Below are 18093 nucleotides of genomic sequence, written 5' to 3'. Positions count from 1 at the left end.
TAATCATTGAATCAATTTTTCTTTTCAAATACTATTTTTTAATGGGGTGTGAGAATCTCTCTAAATGTTCTCAACCTGTTGACATGCAATTATTACATGTCAGAGCACTCTAATGCTGCCTTGAACATTTTGTGTATTTTATCCCTGTTTGATACCACAAAATCAATTAATCAATATGAAATTGATATTCATTTCCGTCAATTCATGAGAAAATAAAAGTTGAAATGCCTAATTTAGTTTTTACTGCTCACAGGAATTTAAAAGTTTTTTTTTTCTTACATTTACGAAAGACCTGATTTCATGCACTAAGACAATTTAGAATATTTTTCATTTATATTTACAATTAAATTACAAGTATGAAAATAGAATTTCCATCTCATCCGTGTTGATGTCAATGTTTGTGTAACACAAGCTGCTCTATGTAGGAAATTTTCCACAAAATATCTTTACAATAGCTTTATTTATTTATTTGGCCATTTATGACTCAAACATTTTCTAATTAGCAGATTAGTAAATTAGCTGTTCCTGCAAGCCAATTGTTTTTTGTTTTTTTCCATTTTTCGTTTCACTCATTGCTGTATTATGCTGTATTCAGATTTCTATACATGTTTGAAAGAAATTTGACCCAAAATCGTTTTCAGACTAGATTCGGGTTCCTACCTTTTGTTTGTGGATGTGATGTTATGCGTACAGTGTGGACATGAAGAAGTGTGTATGCCAGTTCATTTTTTGGCCACGTGTGGCAGTAGCGAGTCAAAATTCAATTTCCTGCGTTGAGCAGCTTTAAGTGATTATAATATGTGTTACTTTCATTAACAAGAATAAAATAAATCATATGACAAGTTACTGCTGCTGCATAATTTACTGTAATGTGGAATTTAATGTGTTTTTATCATGTTCTTGATTTTTAAGAATTGAATTTCCATAAATATCTGTATATAAATCAACACGGGATGGACATGAGTTGAATCTTTTTTCTTTTAAGTGTCCAAAAAAGGTATCTGTCATGTATATGTGTGAGCTTACAGTAGCATTTCAAAAACCATGCAGCGCCAGGTGAGAGCTCCAAGCTCACTGGGATCCCAACTATCTCCATTTGCTCTAGGTGTAGTCACATTATAAGCCTGGAAAATTGCAAACTCTTATCGCCGCATGACGTGAGATGATGTATGTTGCCGGCATTGATGAAATTCTGCTTCTCAGTGTTTGCCAAAGCCACTGAAGCTGAAAAGAGCCACACACACTCCGCTTCTTGTGTGACTGTAAAAAAATCCAAGCCAGATGACACAAGTTGAAAATAAATTGTATGTTAAGATTATACACGGGTGATTTTTGTGACATGCTGCATCAGTGATTAATTTGCCAACTCGTTTCAATAATCTTACATTGCAGATCTTATTAAAAATCCAAAGAAAAAAAACAGGAAGACTGGGAGAGAGCTACAACAGTTGGCAACAAAGAAACAAATCTATAATGGCTCTTCTGATATACTGCACTAACCAGAAGCCAATTTTTAAAGCAATCATCAATTACCGAAAGTAGTGCACCACTATTGTTGTGATTAAAGACTAATAAGTAGAGGAAAGTGTTTATGATATGCAGTTAAGACATCTAAATCCGGCCATTAGGATGCAGCCGAGATGGATTTAATCACCGCTAAAACGCACCGTGATGAAAACATCAACGTTTTTGAGGTGTGAAATCTGTGAGCGCTGGCCACAGCGCAGAACATTTTAGCCCCGAATTTCCGAACGCATCCAGCTCTGATGCCACTGGGAACAACTGGCGCTCTCAAGCAGAAAATCTCTGGCAAATCACAATTTGTCTGAGATATACGACTAATGAAAGCGCTCCCGATCATCCCCCGTCCGCCTGAGCCCACCGTCCTCAGAGCCACATTACTTAGACATGCGCTGTGGGACTTCATAGGAGCAGCGCGAGCGCTACATTTTCATTGCTCAATGGAGAATTCCTAAATAAGTCTATAAGAAAGGAAATTCCCCACTGAGTGCCTTACTGTCAGTGAGCCTGAAACACTCGTTCGCAGGATGCTGTAAAATGGAGGTATGGAAACAAAGCGGTCTGTTTTTACAGGCCCAAAGATTTTGACGGGCACTTACCCTCAGTGGAGTGGACTTGGGCCAGCGTGATGATAAACCAGCACAAGGTGTGTACTTTCCACATGGCGCCAAGCGTTGGTGGTCTCTCGCAGGTTTTTATGTCGTGACAAAAGGCTTCTGATTAAAAAAGTCCAATCCAAACGCTCTTGGAGATGGTCATCATTGAGCCTCACAGCTGCGAAGGGAACACAACGAGAAAGAACGTCAGTTCAAGAGACATTTATTGTGTGTGGGAGGAAATCTGGGAAATGCTGCAAAACCCACACAGGCTGGCAAATAAGCGCATGAGGTCAATAATCGTGAGAGGGGGAAATCCTTTAATGGCAACTGGAAGCGGGACCACCTAACTGACTGGAACTGGGCGCAACCAGTACTGTCAAACAGAACGAGCCAACCCCACTGTGACCTATGAGAGATTCTTCACCTGATCAACTTTCCATCTAATTCCACTATTGTATTTTTTAAAAATCCCCATCTATAAATCATAGCCCGTGCCTACCACCCAGAAGCACATGAGACATATCATAAAGATTTTAAAGTGATGTTGATTTATTAAGACATCTCAGATTTGGAGTCGACTCTCGCTTGCCGACAGAAAGTTGACACGAGCCCAGAGTGAAAACGCTCCAAATGGTGAGGAAGCGGCCAACTGTGAGCCGGATTGCTTTCTGCATCCGCGTGCACGAGAAATACTAAATCAACTGGCGGCAGCGTTAAACGCAAAAATCATACGGCTGAGTGAACGTGATCTAACATGTTTTCCGACCACTTCAGCCGGGTGAAATTGTGACATTAGATTGAAAGCCCATAGAACCAGTTAAACATTTACAGTGAAATCACAAAAGGCCAATGTATGATGTACATGTAGTGCTGTCACTATCAAATATTTTTAGAACAGTGATTAGAAAACAGGGGGATTGATGTTGTACTATGTTACCAATTCTGTCATTGTTTTCCAAAGTAAAATCCGTTTGCAAATTTCTTATTTTGATTATTAAACACAGAAGCTAGTCTTCTTTCATGAAGGACTACAGAAATCAGTCAATAATTACTGTTGATATGCTGAAATCAGAGGATTTGGACAATTTGAAATTAAAAAATGGCTCAAAAAGATTACTTGATTATTAACTCATTTGCTCCCAAAAACTTATAAATACGTTCTATTTTAAATATTACCATGGTCCCATAGACATATTTATAGGTTGTTGCTGTTTTGTTTTTTTTGGTTTGTTTTTTTAATGCTAGAGTATGCAGACGGCTTTGATGCAGCCTCTGAACTGAAAAGAAGACTTGAAGCAATGGCATTTACTACAAAAACGGCCAGCAGGTGGCAGCAGAGTATAAGAGCTCAACCAGGGCCATGTTGCAACAAGCTGTTTTCCCCACTGTTTTAAACAGACGTATTCTAATGTTAATTGCTACAAAACTGAAACAGACAGAAACACCTTCTTTTTTTTCTTTTTTTTACTGATGAAATAAGAGACTAGTCTTTCTTTTGGTAGGTTCCATGTTTTTATAGCAATAGAACACAATATTCTGTGGGCCTTGCAAAATCAGTCAAAATCCCATAAAACATCTGGGGGCGAATGGGGTTGCTTCAGTGAAAATTGTCTGGGAGTGAAATAGTTAAAATAGTTTTAAATGAATTTGATAATTGATTGTCGATTAATCGATTAATTTTGACAACTCTACTTGAATGAGTTATCTAATTCAGAAATTCTATCTGAAGGTTAAGAAGTACAATCGCCTTTTCCACCCCCGAGGCGCCGTCAAACAAATAAACACTTGAGAGCAAATGGTCAACACGCTTTGTTGTGACTGACCACAAAGTTATCTCTGCATCCACACCCTTTCACTCCCATCACTCCCAAGCAGGATTCCTGTCTCCCCATCTCATCCATACCTGCCCCGCTCGTCGTTGGAATGTTTGTTTTTGCTCTCTTTCGCTACAAAAGCAAATGGCCTCCTCCCAAGTCTTGGATCCACCAGTGAAACCTAAAGCCCACCTGCACGTGCAGGCAGGCGTTTCACACTACTAACCTTTTGTTCGCCTGTTTACATTGCTGGGTTCAACTCCGTCCTCTCAGTTCCATCAACCATTAGCGCATTTACCAAGGGATGTGGCATCACTCAGGCAACGGGGCACACAGGGCCCCATTAGAAACTCTTTTCCCCTCATCTTTTTTTAGCCCGATCAAAAACAGCCATAACCTTCTTTATGTGTCTGCAACCTTTCTCGGAATGTTAGCCTTCATGCACAACTGAAGCAGTCTGCCTGTCGCGTGCAGCCAGAGCTGTAAAACTCGGCTTCCCCTCACTGGAGAATATCCGCTGGCTGGAGAGTGTTTGATCTATTTTGTGTTTGCTAGTTCCCACACAGCGTATAGTACTTCACGGGCATGAAAACATGCAGCCTGCACACATTAGGCAACAAAGTTGTAATTAAGTCCACCATAATCTCCTCATCTAATGTGACAATATACCTCACATGAGACCTCTAATTTCAGAGCCATTAAATTGGGGTTAGCGAGAGTGCGGGACATGACATTACTTTAAGTTTAAGTCTGGTTAATTAATATATAAATAGAAAATATGTTGTTTTTAAGATTTGAACATTAAATTAAATACACATTTAAAGGAATGTAAAACAAAATATGTTTTAATTCCATGGTACTTAGTTTATGAGCCATATTTCAAACAAACCAAATACCGGTAACTCGTTTTGCACAATCCTTGTAGTGGGACGGAGAATAGACCTTTGGTGTATGTATGTAAGAATGACAAAAAAAAAAGAAAAATGAAAAGAATAACAAAATATCTTAAGGAGAAATAATTCATTTTTGGGTCTATCATTCACTATAATACATACCGTACATCCTAATTTACATCTGAAAAGGGAGTAGGAAGAAAGATAAACTTTTGTTGTGGATCCAGAATCATTTCTAAATGAGTATACTGTATGTGTTTACATAATGAGCTAGTAAAAACACATTTTGTGGGTGTATCAATATTTTCAAAACAATCCTCATTTACTTTGACCAGCAAAAGTCACTGAAACAGTTGTTTTATCCAGGCCATGCCCTTAGCAACCAAATGCTTGTGGTATGGAAGAAATCATCTTTTGAATATTGTTTACTGGTTTATATGATCTGTGAATAAAGACTACGAAACAAATTGAGTAAATGTACTTTTTGGAAGAATCATAAAAGGCACAGGCTATTACAGTTCAATGTTCCACACAGTAACCCTTTTGACTGTCATTAACTATGATTATAAGCTGTCAATATGTCAAAATTCTGGTTTCTGAAAGATTTGGTAACCCGTAAATATTTGGGAGTAGTCAGAGTTACTCCCATATACATGGTAATGTATGGTAATGTGATCGATCACCAGCTAAACCGCAACCCGCGGACAACATCATGACAAAAATAGATGTCATTTCCACCTCTTTGTTTGTACTGTCACGCACCACGCTAATTTATTAGTTGGTTTCCTCCTCGCTCCATAAGTGTTGCTGCCCGGCGTCTAAGTTTCGGCATGTTTGTTTATCTCAGCTTACGTATTTCCACGCATGCAAGTACTGGTACTTCCGCTATTCAAAGGCGCAAAATTCCTTGTGGAGAGAGCATGTGCAGAACACATACCAATGTTCCTTTAAAACGAGGTTTATATAGCCAACTATTTGGGTTAGAAAAAAAAAAAAAAAAAAAATAGTAATCCAGGGGTCTTATTCGGGTTTTGAAAATGATCTGCCTTAATTTTGTGTTTTTGTGCGTTTACATGGGTTATTGACTGCATGGAATCGTAGTTGGTGTCCTACATGCTCAGACTGAATGCACTTGGCATTCCATTTCATATAGTTTTGGAAGTGGTGACATAATTGTTTTCAAAAATGTTCTCTGTTGTCAAAAGGTTGTCAATGATTTTATATTGCACACCAAGCGGCGACTAAATTAGAAAATTCATACATATACAAGTATCTTTGAAGGTTCAGAATTAGGCCCTGATACAAGGACTGTTCCGCCTTGGTGGAGGTCTTTGCTGTATTGAGTGACATGCTCCTTACAAGTTCTTACTGTATGATGAGGCCTTGTGTCGGCCGTCTGTACAATAACGCTGCAAAGGGAGCATAAAGGCTTTTAAGATCCTTATGAACACGCAGAGGCTTAGCGCCGACTGTTTTGTCCACTTACAATACTTGTGGTGCACATACAGAGATATGACGATAATCCCCTTCAAAAGCTTGTGCACTCAAAGAAATGTTGTGAAGATGGAAACGGTCCAAGCATTTTTATTTTTATTTTTTGTATTGGTGAACAAATAAAAATCAAATCATACCCTGGTCACTTGAAATCACTGTTTTATCACCTGCGCACTAGTCACGCGTTTTACCAAAAGTCTAGCATCCAGTTCACTCTGTGACCTCTTCTATGCATGCACGGAATCCCAAATACGTTATTATGAGATCTGAGCATTCACATGTCATGTGCAATATGAAATACCGATGCCCGGAGGCTCACGACCTTGAGTGAGGTAGATGGGTTATGATGTTTACATCAGAGTCTTACCCTCCTCTAATTTTAATGGAAATGCATGGTAACAAAGAGATTTCCTGGCTCGGTTGAGATTAATGGGCTGAATTAAAAGCTTAACCTCAAACTTGTCTGGAGTTATCAGGAGAACGCTCGCAAGTCTTCTGTCAAATAGCATTGCCTCCCTTCAACACATAACTATGTATTAGTTTAATCCTTGCATGCCTCTGTGTCTGTATTTCAAGCCAAACAACCTCATAGACCAGAACAGCACAATAACAGTTTCTTAGGCAGCTTAGCTGTGTCTGAGGGTGTATCCGATCTGTAAACAAACTATTACTGGATCCATTTTTTTTTTTTTTGTCTGTCATCATCTCCGAGCAGTGTTCTCAACATACCTCGATTGTCTGAAGACAAAAACCAGACGCCTTTTAACACATTTGCCTCGGAGGCAATAAAGTCCCCCACCATGAGGTAAATGCAGAGTGTATTTCCCTCATACAATGTACAAGGTTGTTCTATAAATCGATTATAACAGTCTTGTACTTAACGTATTTTGTCTCACGCTGTGAGTGTTCAACATGCACAGACACCAAAGGCGCAGACCGGAGGGACACTGTCTGGCTGGCATTCTCCTCATTAGACGCGCCAAAGTCTCCCCTCTCAGCTGGAGCTTGCTTTTCTCTCCCCACGCCTTTAAACAGAGACGCCGCCGGTGATTCGTACTCTGAGCCCCCTCCACACCGCCGTGATCTAAGAACAGGTGTTTGCATCTACAGACTCGTTACAGACAGATGATGAAGGGCAATAGCAATAGAGTCGCTTGATTCCAAAGGGATAATCGAAGCACAGATTGGCCAGTTGTTAAATTGATAGTTTTTTGTTTTGTTTTGTTTTTGTTTTGTTTTTAATGTATGAAATCATTACAGGCAGATGTTTAAGTATCCTGGAAAACGAAGATTCTCCAGGGGTGTGTATGACAGAGTGTTTCAAGCCAAATCAGTTGCATTTATAGTTCAGCGCAAAATGGGGGTTTAGTGATTAGAAGAGACAGGAGGAGGGCTGATTGAAAAGGGCAGTTTGAAATTTGAATTGGAAGGGAAGGGGGTGGGCTCTGGAAACAAGAGGCAGATGTGAAAGAATGCATGGCTTCTCCAAGACAAAGCTTTTGGTGGTCCCTCTTGGGCTGTTAGAGAGCCACAGGAGAATAGAGGAAGAGTTGGGCTTTTCTATTAAAAAGAGGTCTGGGAGGGAGAAAGGGGGGGTTAGGGGTGTCTGAGAATAAAGGACTCGAGTGGGGGAGGGGACTCAAGTTACAATAAAAAGATTGACAGCTTGCAAGTCTTGCTTGACCCTTGAATTAGCCCTTCAGCTTTCAACAAACCCCAAGAAAGAGTTGGGATGTTAATTGTCAGTGAACATCACAGAGATGCAAAAGAGGTGAAATGCAGGCCTGGACATTCACTCAGATGTAAATCAGAGCCAACAGACCACCACCTGTTGAATAAGAAGGTTGCTTCTATTGGTTCTTCCCAACGGTATGCTCAAACATGAATTCATACATACTGTAAGACCCTCTCTCATCTCCGATCGGGAAGACGAAACTACCCGGGGAATCAGAGCTAAGATGCCAAACACACAGACACTTCCGCGGAAGGAAAGCAGAAGAGATTGTGTTCGTGCTTTGCCTTGGTCGAAGACATACAATTTGGAAGCGGAAATCAGAGAATTCACAGTCCAGAGGAAAGAGATTGGACTGTTGATCAGATGAGTCTGGAGCCCCGCTGAGCCCGATATGGGGCAGGGAGGAATCAGGCGCTGACCCCTTCTGCTGGGGGAATGATTGAGAGCAGCCCAGGAATGACATCCACCCAAACGCTGCGTGACTGCTGGCGCCCCCCACCCCAAACAACGGCCCTGGCCGGAGATCACGCAAGGGGAATATCAGGTCAAACTTGCACATGGCGCAACAGGATAGATCAGGGTGGGGGTGGAAGGTGGGACTGCATAATGGAAGGAAAAAACAAAGGAAAGTAGAAGACAAAAGACTTCTCAATTGACGCGTTCCCTCTGTATGAGGAAAGTAATAGCTGATCATTACGGTCAATAATTTCGGATTCTGTCTCAGCTAAAACAAATTCTAATTTTACTGCTATGCAAGCATCACTTTTAGAGACAAAAACAATTTCATGACAGAGCCTGTGACAGCAGCATGGTGCTTGTCAGGCTCATTGCTTTCGTGTTTATGCCGTTCATCATTTTTATGAGCCACTCAATTCATCGATGAGCTGCGCTCCCCACTGATCAGGACATATGGCTACTAAATAAAGCAATCATGAGCCATCGGTTGGAACAGTACAACTTATTGGGTGCATGGAGACAAAACTGGAGCGCCTTTAAAATCAAACAAACAAAAAAAAGAAGATAATTCAGTCTAGGTAGGGTTTAGTGGACAAAATAGTACAATGTAAAATGTGGAAATGAGTGTGCTGTGATTTGGCCAGATTGCTTTCTGACTGCATATATATGACATCCATAACCTCGTAATCACTTCAGTATTGCACTGAAAATCCTATTAGTTCTGTAAGATACCTATACCTGTCCGTCCACACGGATTATCGAAAACTGATTCGACACAGCAGCCAGGTTGTAATACAAGTTCCATAAATCTGAGTTGTAATTGTAATGTTTCACTGGCATTTGAAGTGGATTATCTGGAAGGGAAATTCAAAATGTCATTTCCACTTACTGATAGCACAAAACTATTCTTTCAGCACTGTTGAGATAAGAATGATTCTGCCTGGACCATTAAACGGAGTCTTTACCAAATGTTCCCTGTGCTTGGGAATTATTAGTATGACATTAATACACTACGATAAATATGAAGATCAGGAATAGGAATGGCTATTTCACGGTGATAGTAGCTGCCAATCAAGCCCAATAGGTCCTTGGCCAGGCATAATTCACCTCGAAATAACCAGAATGTATGCAATGCCTATAGAGTGAACCCCATTGGCCAGAAACGCAATCCAATTAGCGTGTGCACATAAATACTCTGCTAGGTTGTTGCTCAAAGAGTACATTAGGACACCATAAAAGTAACATTGAGAGTGAGACCCAGTTGGCCATGGCTAAATTAGTCCAAACAAATTGGAGGATGAGACAAACTGAACTCGGCTGTGTGCCTAAAGACTCGACACAGTCCAGCATAGAAAATGTATGAATTTGCAGCAACTGAGTGCTACCATTCGATGAAGGGTCCGATTACCAGGGACGGGCAAGTTACAAAATTTTGCTGGCCCTGCCGTCTTCCGTCAGTCAGCCGAAACAAACTGTAATTGTCAGTCCATCATTTTTGTTTTAACCACGCTTCGTCACCACTATTTTAGCACTGACAGATATTTTAATAATCAAGTAATCGTTTGGAGCTATTTTTTAAATTTAAAATTGCCCAAATCCTCTAATTCTAGCATATCAATAGTAGTTGTTCACTGATTTCTATAGTCCATAATGAAAGAAGATTGATTATCTTATGTGTTTAATAAAAAAAAAAAAAAGATATTTATAAACAATAATTTTTACTTCGGAAAACAATGACCGAACCGGTAATCACTGGTTAATAAACAATAATCAGGGGGAAAATGCTTTTGTAATACAGTACACTTTAACGCAACATTACAATGAATCTGATTAGTGGATTAATCGTTTGAATAATCAATAGATTAATTCATCCATCCATCCATCCATTTTCTTGACCGCTTATTCCTCACAAGGGTCGCGGGGGCTGCTGGCGCCTATCTCAGCTGGCTCTGGGAAGTAGGCGGGGGACACCCTGGACTGGTTGCCAACCAATCGCAGCAAAAGATTAATCGATTCTAAAAATATTCTATAGTGAGAGCACGAGACAGATTGTGGATGCCAAGTGAGAGATTTAAAGTGTTGGAAATTTGCCACTGCAAATAAAATGGTGCAAACGAAACTATTCCTGACAATACATAACGGGGCGTAACAAAACTGACATTTCACTCTGGCCATCTACAACTTAACTAAAACCGCAAACAAACAAACACCATGTATTTATGTTTTTTACAATGCCAGCCATAATATCCTATATAGTATGTTTCCCTGTTTTCGTACAAGAGATGAATTACAGAATTGGTCGTTGATAGAAAACTAATATTTTCAAATATTAATTGAGCTGTAGCATTACGGCAGGCATGGATACTGTGATGTACTGCACAGTACTGTGTGAAAACTTTGAAATAATTTATGCAGTGGAAAAAAATGGACAAAATCCCACGGCGCACTACCTTTCGGCCAAACGGGGCAGCTGTAGCCGCCGGGAATATCATGTAAACACAACCTAACAAACAACGAGGTCAGAACTCTGCCCACTGTGCTCGACCTCAACGAAAATCTGTGTGATTGTTTATTTCCATGTCCATGTTTGTTTGCCAAAAAGGAAGCAATCCTTTGGATATATGAAGCGTGGTTTTAGTGTACAATAATAACGCGACTGTATTTACATGGATGTGCACCAGTAAGCAGCTTGTGTGACCCTCTAACCCCCTCCCTCTTTCAAAATGAGCAGCTGCGTGGTTAAAAACATGGCTCCGTCTTTCTATTAAGGGCTTGGGCATCAATAATGCACTGTGATCGCCAAGCAGTATTAAACAGGATGATTAATTTAAAAAAAAAAGAGAACAGCGACACAAAACATGGGCAAGGTAACTGAGATGATGATGCTGTTAAAGTGCAAGCGAAAATAAGGCATTGTTGCTTCTTTTGTTAGAGATGATGGTGAATACGGGAAATGCACCTTACAGTCTTTCTTGGTAAATTCTTGACTCAGAATAATAAATATAAAACTTCAATACATGAAAAAGGCATTTGTGTCTCAGATGTAATTCACACTTTTAATTACCATGCTCGCAGAAAAAGAAATTAACCACTATCATAAGAAAAGCACGAAACACTGAAGTCAAATTCCTCAGTCAGAATTGCAGCTAACAATTACATTACATCATCTTTAAATGCTGTGTACAATTGAAGACAACACACTAAAAAAAAAAAAAAAAAAAAGTACACAGGCTTGTAAAGCCGTAATCGTTGTATGTCCTTTTTTGAAGAGTGCCAATTCTTTGAGATTAAAGGCTTTGGCCATAATGTGACTGACCGTGACTTGGTGACTAATTGATGCTTTTAACCTTCCGCAGAACAGATGAAGGACAAACAGACAATAATGGATGGCACATTATGTCATTTAAAGAGAACAAAGCAAGAATGTTTTACACTGTACCCATCATCCAATAACTTGGACTTATGGATCCTCCATGGACCATAAAAAAAAAAAACTAGTAAGATTTTAAATTCAGTCAAGACTGGATTTAATCCATACAGTGTATCTGAAATCCAGCAGACGACAGACTAACTCATTACACCAATTACATAAGCGGATAACTATTTCAACAGTGGCATCTTGGCATGTTACAATGTCTGCCACGCCACTGCTGTATCTATTTTCAATCCCAAAGACAGCATGAGTGCCTTCATTGGACAAGCGAAGCAGCATGTCAACCCAAAACACGGCATGGCCCTGTGCGCACACGCACACGCCGAGAGCTGGGTGTCGTCTTTCGCATATCCAATCACCTGTCAGCCCTAAATCACAGCACCCGGACAGGTAATGGCGCTTGTTAAACCTCATGAAGCTACATTTGTGTTTTGTTTTTCTCCAACAAAACAACAAACATGAGGGGGAAAAGCTGCATTGTATTTTTTTTTTTTACTACAATCATTCACAGCATAAAGAGCAAACCTTTGAAAAAGTTCAAGGTGCACCATTTGATTTCCTCCAGCAGTTTCGGTGTCACAGCTCCAAGGTCCCGCCCTCGTTTTTGGGGGGGGGTGCTGAGATGTCTCCTCAGTGTTCATTAGCATAACATCAGGACAGAGAGGGCGGATTGTGATGCAAACAAGCTCACCCCACCGAGCCTCAATTTTAATAACTAAGGTACCGGTGAATCTGGCTCGGGTCTGCTCACTGTACAAAAAGATCAGGCAATTTTAGAAGAAGGGAGCCACTGCTGATCTAATGACAGTTTCGAGCTAAGAGGGAAGTTGAGGAGCGCATACATTTAAATTCATGAGATGATGAAAGTGGAGTTTGACGCAACACAGCTAAATGACGACAACTAAAATAACAAAAAAAAAGAAGCACTTTTAGTGTTTTCTTGAAAAGAGAATAGATATCCCCTTTGTAACATTATTCAAGTATAATTGAAACACATTTTGCATTCATGGCCTGTCTTATCATTCGCAGCTGGACAGCAGATACAGCAATCACTGGTGTTACACCTTGTGTGTGTTTAATATGTGTTTGCATTCTAGTGATAAGCAAAACAGGGAAGGATGGATAGTTTTTTTTTTTCTTTTTTTCCCTTGCAGTGAATAATTTTCAAGGAAGCCAAAGACACAAGAAGAGAAACTACACGAGACCGCCGAGCCGCCTGCGATAAAGCGTTCACTAAGGAAAATTATCTGCTAAACGAGGTTAATACTTTGTAGTTTTAATCTACTACTGGAAATGACAGTAAAAAACACATCGGGGCGCTAATTAACAAATCACCAGGCTTCTCATTCTGTCACTTGGATGGGTTGTGACTGTGAAGAAAAATTAGTTATCATCACTGTTGGTGAATGATATCTTGTAGCAGAAAATAATGACAATAACGGGAAAAAAAATGGCAATGTGTCATGTACATTTTTTTTTTTTAACTCATTCACTCCCAGCCAATTTCACTGAAGCCACCCCCCTTCGCTCCTGGATTTTGACTGATTTTGCAAGGCCCACAAAATATTGTGTTCTATTGCTATAAAAACACGGAACCTACAAAAAAAATAAAATAAATTAAATAAATAAATAAAAATTAAAAAAAAAGTCTCTTCTTTCATCAGGAAAAAAAAGTATATTTCTGCAGTAATTAGCATTAGAATATAGCTAAGTTTGATTATTATTCACAAATCTGTTTGAAACTGTGGTGAAAACAGCTTGTTTTAACATGGCCCTGGTTGAGCTCTTATACTCTGCTGCCACCTGCTGGCCATTTTTGTAATAAATACACTAGAATTGCTTCAACCGTTCTCTGCAGAGAGGCTGCATCAAAGCCTTCTGTATGCGCTAGCATTTAAAAAACGTACAACTACGTCTTTGGGACACTTGCATTTAAAACAGAACGTATTTACTGGTATATGTTTTTGGGAGCAAATGAGTTCATAACAAAAACGGGCATATCCCCTCTTCCAAGATTACATTTGAAAATTATCCGAATTACGCTATGAATTACATTGACAACAACAAAAAATAGATATGAATATTTTTCATAGTTACAATTTGATGGAGTGAAAAACTGCATATCTTTTTAAAAAAGTGTACAGTACCTAATACAATACAGTACTGTATCTGATAATCTTGGTTGTGTAAATGACTCACTTAGTTGGTAGCTAATACCATTTATCGCTATTCTTATAGGTCATTTAAATGTGAATTACTAGTAGCACTAATGTAATACACCTGACATTCTGTACCATTGGAGAGAGAGAAAAAAAACTGTCAACACTGTTTTTGGTTTTTTTTGGTTTTTGAATACGATATCCATATAGTCTACTTTACTTTGTAGGGTGACGAGACATCCTTTTTTGGGTCCTGCATCCCAGCGGATTTCGCCAACCTCTTTATGTTGTCCCGTGTTACGCTGGTCCCATGTGTTATCCCGTATTTTTGCCATTGTATGTCAATTACACAGTTGTCATAGCGATTCATATGACAACCACAACGAAGATTGACGAGTGATTAAATTCTGTGAGAAATTATTGTATACAATGTTTCATCTTCAGTTTTAATGTAGTGTCCCCATTTTTCATTTTGAGGAACTGGTAACCCTAACTTTATGTCCATAGCAAAAGACAAATGTCAATATACAACTACTCATGAAAGGCCTCTCAACAACTCCCATATGTAGAACATGTTTTCCAGCTGCGCAACACAAACTGATTTAATGATGTCATTTAAAAGGAATGGCTCCAGATCTTTAAAGGATCTGTCACTGCACTTTAAATTTACATACAGTTTTGGCGGGTTTAAGCGGTAACACATTGCGACTTCAAAAGAGTTATCAGCTAATAAATATTCTCCATCGCCGCTATCCATCTTTGTCTTCCATGCCAAAAATAACCAGCGCATCAATTAGCACCTCGGTTTGGGGCTATCACTGCATGCTCTACTTGCATGTGCTGTGTTGCCAAAGCTTCATTAGACATCGTTATCTGGACACCTTTTTTTTTATTTTATTTTTTTTAAGTTTAAAGCATGCACTCAGCAGAGGGAGTCTTTTGTCAGTAAAGTATAGTTTACTTATAGTCCCTAAGTTCCAGTACATCTGCAACTCCGCTGCTTCCAATACACACAAGAAACTCTGGGCCCGCTCCAGGTGAGAGAATAAAAGATCGCATGCACTAAAAGTGAGGAGGCGTTCTGTGCTCACCACCGGGTGTCTCGTAGCTACATTTACAGAGCATAAGGTCCTCTGTTTCGGCATAGGTGGAATTATTTTGCTAAATATGCTAAATAGAAAACAGGCTCACCTCCACTGCCAGGGAGATGTTATCAGGCAAACGAGAAGAAAACTTGACTACATCCTGTGGGCAGGTCTCGGCCTCTACCGAAATGCATTTCTTTGTATCCGCGGGCAGGCCGGACCTACAGTATTTGTGATGGAAATGCATCTTCAGCTCACTTCACCACCTTCTACTGTAATCAGCTCAAACTGATGCCACAAATGCCACCAGCTGTATTTTTTTTTTTCAGTGACAAAAAAAAAAAACAAAAAAAAAATCCAATCTCTTTTTTTTTTTTTTTTTTCTCTCCAAGCCTCGTTTGATTGACCTCTTTATGGTCATTTTTCATCAGCTGATATGGACCTGCTCTCATCACACTGCTGAACTACTGCTCAAGTTCAAAGAGAAACGCTGTGCTGGACTCACATTGAGTGCCACATGACAGATGGATAAAAAGAAGGATATGTACAGTAGTCGTCGTTGGTGGACATTTGGACTGAGCATGTGCCCTGAATATTTTATTTCTAATTCTAGATTTAATCAGTTCTTAAGCCCATCCATTGTTAAAAGAATTAGCTGTGTGGTCAGAAAACAATAAAAGAAAAAAAAAAGTAAGAGTCCGTCATGCTCGTAGTGAAAGGGACAGGAGATTTGAACCGTTCCTTCATTAGGGGTGGAAATCTCTGTGTACACCTCACGATACAACAATATTCGATACAAGGCTCACGATAAAAAACTCACAATAATCTACGATAAAACTACTCATGACATAAACTGATGTTTTTTCAATGAGAAAATCGTTTCTTTTTGTACAATCACTGAAACACAATATTAAAACAGTGTCAATATTAAACAATATTAAAACACTATTATCATGCAACATGTCAGTCTTGCTACATAGTAAATTGTTTCATTTTATAAACTGACAGTTTTTTTGTGTAACATTGCAAAAGTAAATAAATAAATAAAATTTCTTAAATATTAAATCAGATTAAATCAATATTAATATTCCTCAGAAATTGTGTGCTTCAAATAGTCGAAACATAAAATATGTTTTGAAATGTTAAAATTGAAGTTATAATACACATTTTTCATAGAAACGTATGCAAAACTGAGATGCTGGACAGATAAATGTCATGATATGATAAAGTAAAAATAAGCTCAGGAGTCTTCTTCGCCTGAAGACTTACGTACATTTCTCCGCCACTCTTTTGAGGCCTTCCCCCTAGTGGCCCGCCAAGTAATTGCTCAATAAGTAACGAACAATGGAGCCGTTATAGTACATATAAATAAATAAATAAATAAATACATAAATACTAATCAAAGTATCATGATATATCATAATATATTGGATGGATGGATAGATAGATAGATAGATAGATAGATAGATAGATAGATAGATAGATAGATTTTGATCATTATAACGGGCGACCTGACAGCTTTTAGAAAACTGCAGCAAGCCAAGCAACAACTAGAGTGATCATAAAGTTGGTCATCACGGAACAATAATGAACTGGTAGACCCAAGGAGTGGAACGGAGTTCCTACAAATACTTGATACGCACTCGGTGTTGGTATTTTAATTCACCATTTTACACATTTTACAGAGCTGGACCCTGGACTTTCAGAACACAGCCAGAAGAGACACATAAAAAAGAAACAAGGATAATGTGAGCTTCCATCACATTTAAACAATAATAAAAACCTGCCACTTAAATTGAAATTGAATGTAACGCTATAGTCTCATTATTATTTAATGTTTCACTAAGTTGAACAAAGCTCAAGACATTTTCACAGAAATGTATCGTTAACTGAATATTGGCTGATTGGGTTTGAAAGGTTGCGCCAATCCGTGTCATCGATCTTCAGACGCAAGAGAGGATCCTCCAAAACTCATTTTGGATTTTATAGACACTTTTTACAGCTGCATAAAAACAGTCCGTAAAAGTTTAAATTACTTTTTTTCCCTTTTTTTTTACAATTACCAAAGCACAGCAGAAGGAGAAGCTACAATTTTTATCGGCACACATCTTCCAACTAACTGCAAGGAAGAGCAACGCTCCATCTTCACAACACACTGGCAATAACATATCTGCTAGAGCCCTAGAAATTGTTTTTATAATATGAATACAAAAGCGTCATTTTTTAATATGAATGAGCCTTGAACAAATTAAAGGTAAAGTATTGCACACAAATTTCCACATGAAAGTATATCCAAGGAAATTAGAATATGGTACATTTTCTCACCTTGCTGTGCAAACAAAACAGGTGTGATCTGCCACATTCACACACAGAATATTAAAAAGCAATAAGTGTAAGAAACAAAGGTGTCAGCCTGATAAATACAGCACCGAGGGGACGTGTGAGCAGCATTATTGGGCCAGCCAGCACACATGTACGTTTCCTCTTACACGTGCCAAAAAAGATCAGAGGTGTCAATATTCACTTCCAATTTTCATGATTAATACATGATTCATTTGACATCTCCATCAAACCGATGCCGATTCGGAGGTAGAGGGTTACTTATCGCCCGTGTTAAGGATGTTTATTACTTGAGCGCCCCCGCAGCGTAGGTGGAGGAGCTGGAGCCAAAAAAACAGCAGTCCGTGCCAGCAGGAATGGCACAGCTGTACAAGCAAGGATGAAACTGGGGGAGTCAGTCGAGTCTCAACCCCACCCCCCCCCCCCCCACCCCCCACCCCCCCGTGTATGAGTCGGCGCCATTGTCACACACATCAACTCTCAACGCAACACCGCTTCTTACACGCCTACTGAGTGTCATTATTAGCCTGATTCGGCTCTAAAAAGCAGGTAGGGGCTACTTTT

At 39.3% G+C, this 18093-nt stretch overlaps 1 protein-coding gene across 1 annotated transcript in view; it reads right to left on the bottom strand.

The window, feature by feature from the left end:
• adgrl2a (adhesion G protein-coupled receptor L2a) overlaps positions 1-18093 on the bottom strand; it is a 271298-nt gene that overhangs the window by 105610 nt on the left and 147595 nt on the right. The window contains exon 11 of the mRNA XM_077534344.1: positions 2121-2295. Within this exon, the coding sequence (XP_077390470.1) occupies positions 2121-2184 (64 nt within the window). The 5' untranslated portion in view covers positions 2185-2295. The remainder of the gene's footprint in view (positions 1-2120; positions 2296-18093) is intronic.

This window comes from Festucalex cinctus, chromosome 10 (assembly GCF_051991245.1).
Source record: "Festucalex cinctus isolate MCC-2025b chromosome 10, RoL_Fcin_1.0, whole genome shotgun sequence".
NCBI classification, from domain to species: domain Eukaryota; kingdom Metazoa; phylum Chordata; class Actinopteri; order Syngnathiformes; family Syngnathidae; genus Festucalex; species Festucalex cinctus.
This window is presented reverse-complemented; position numbering and strand designations above follow the sequence as displayed.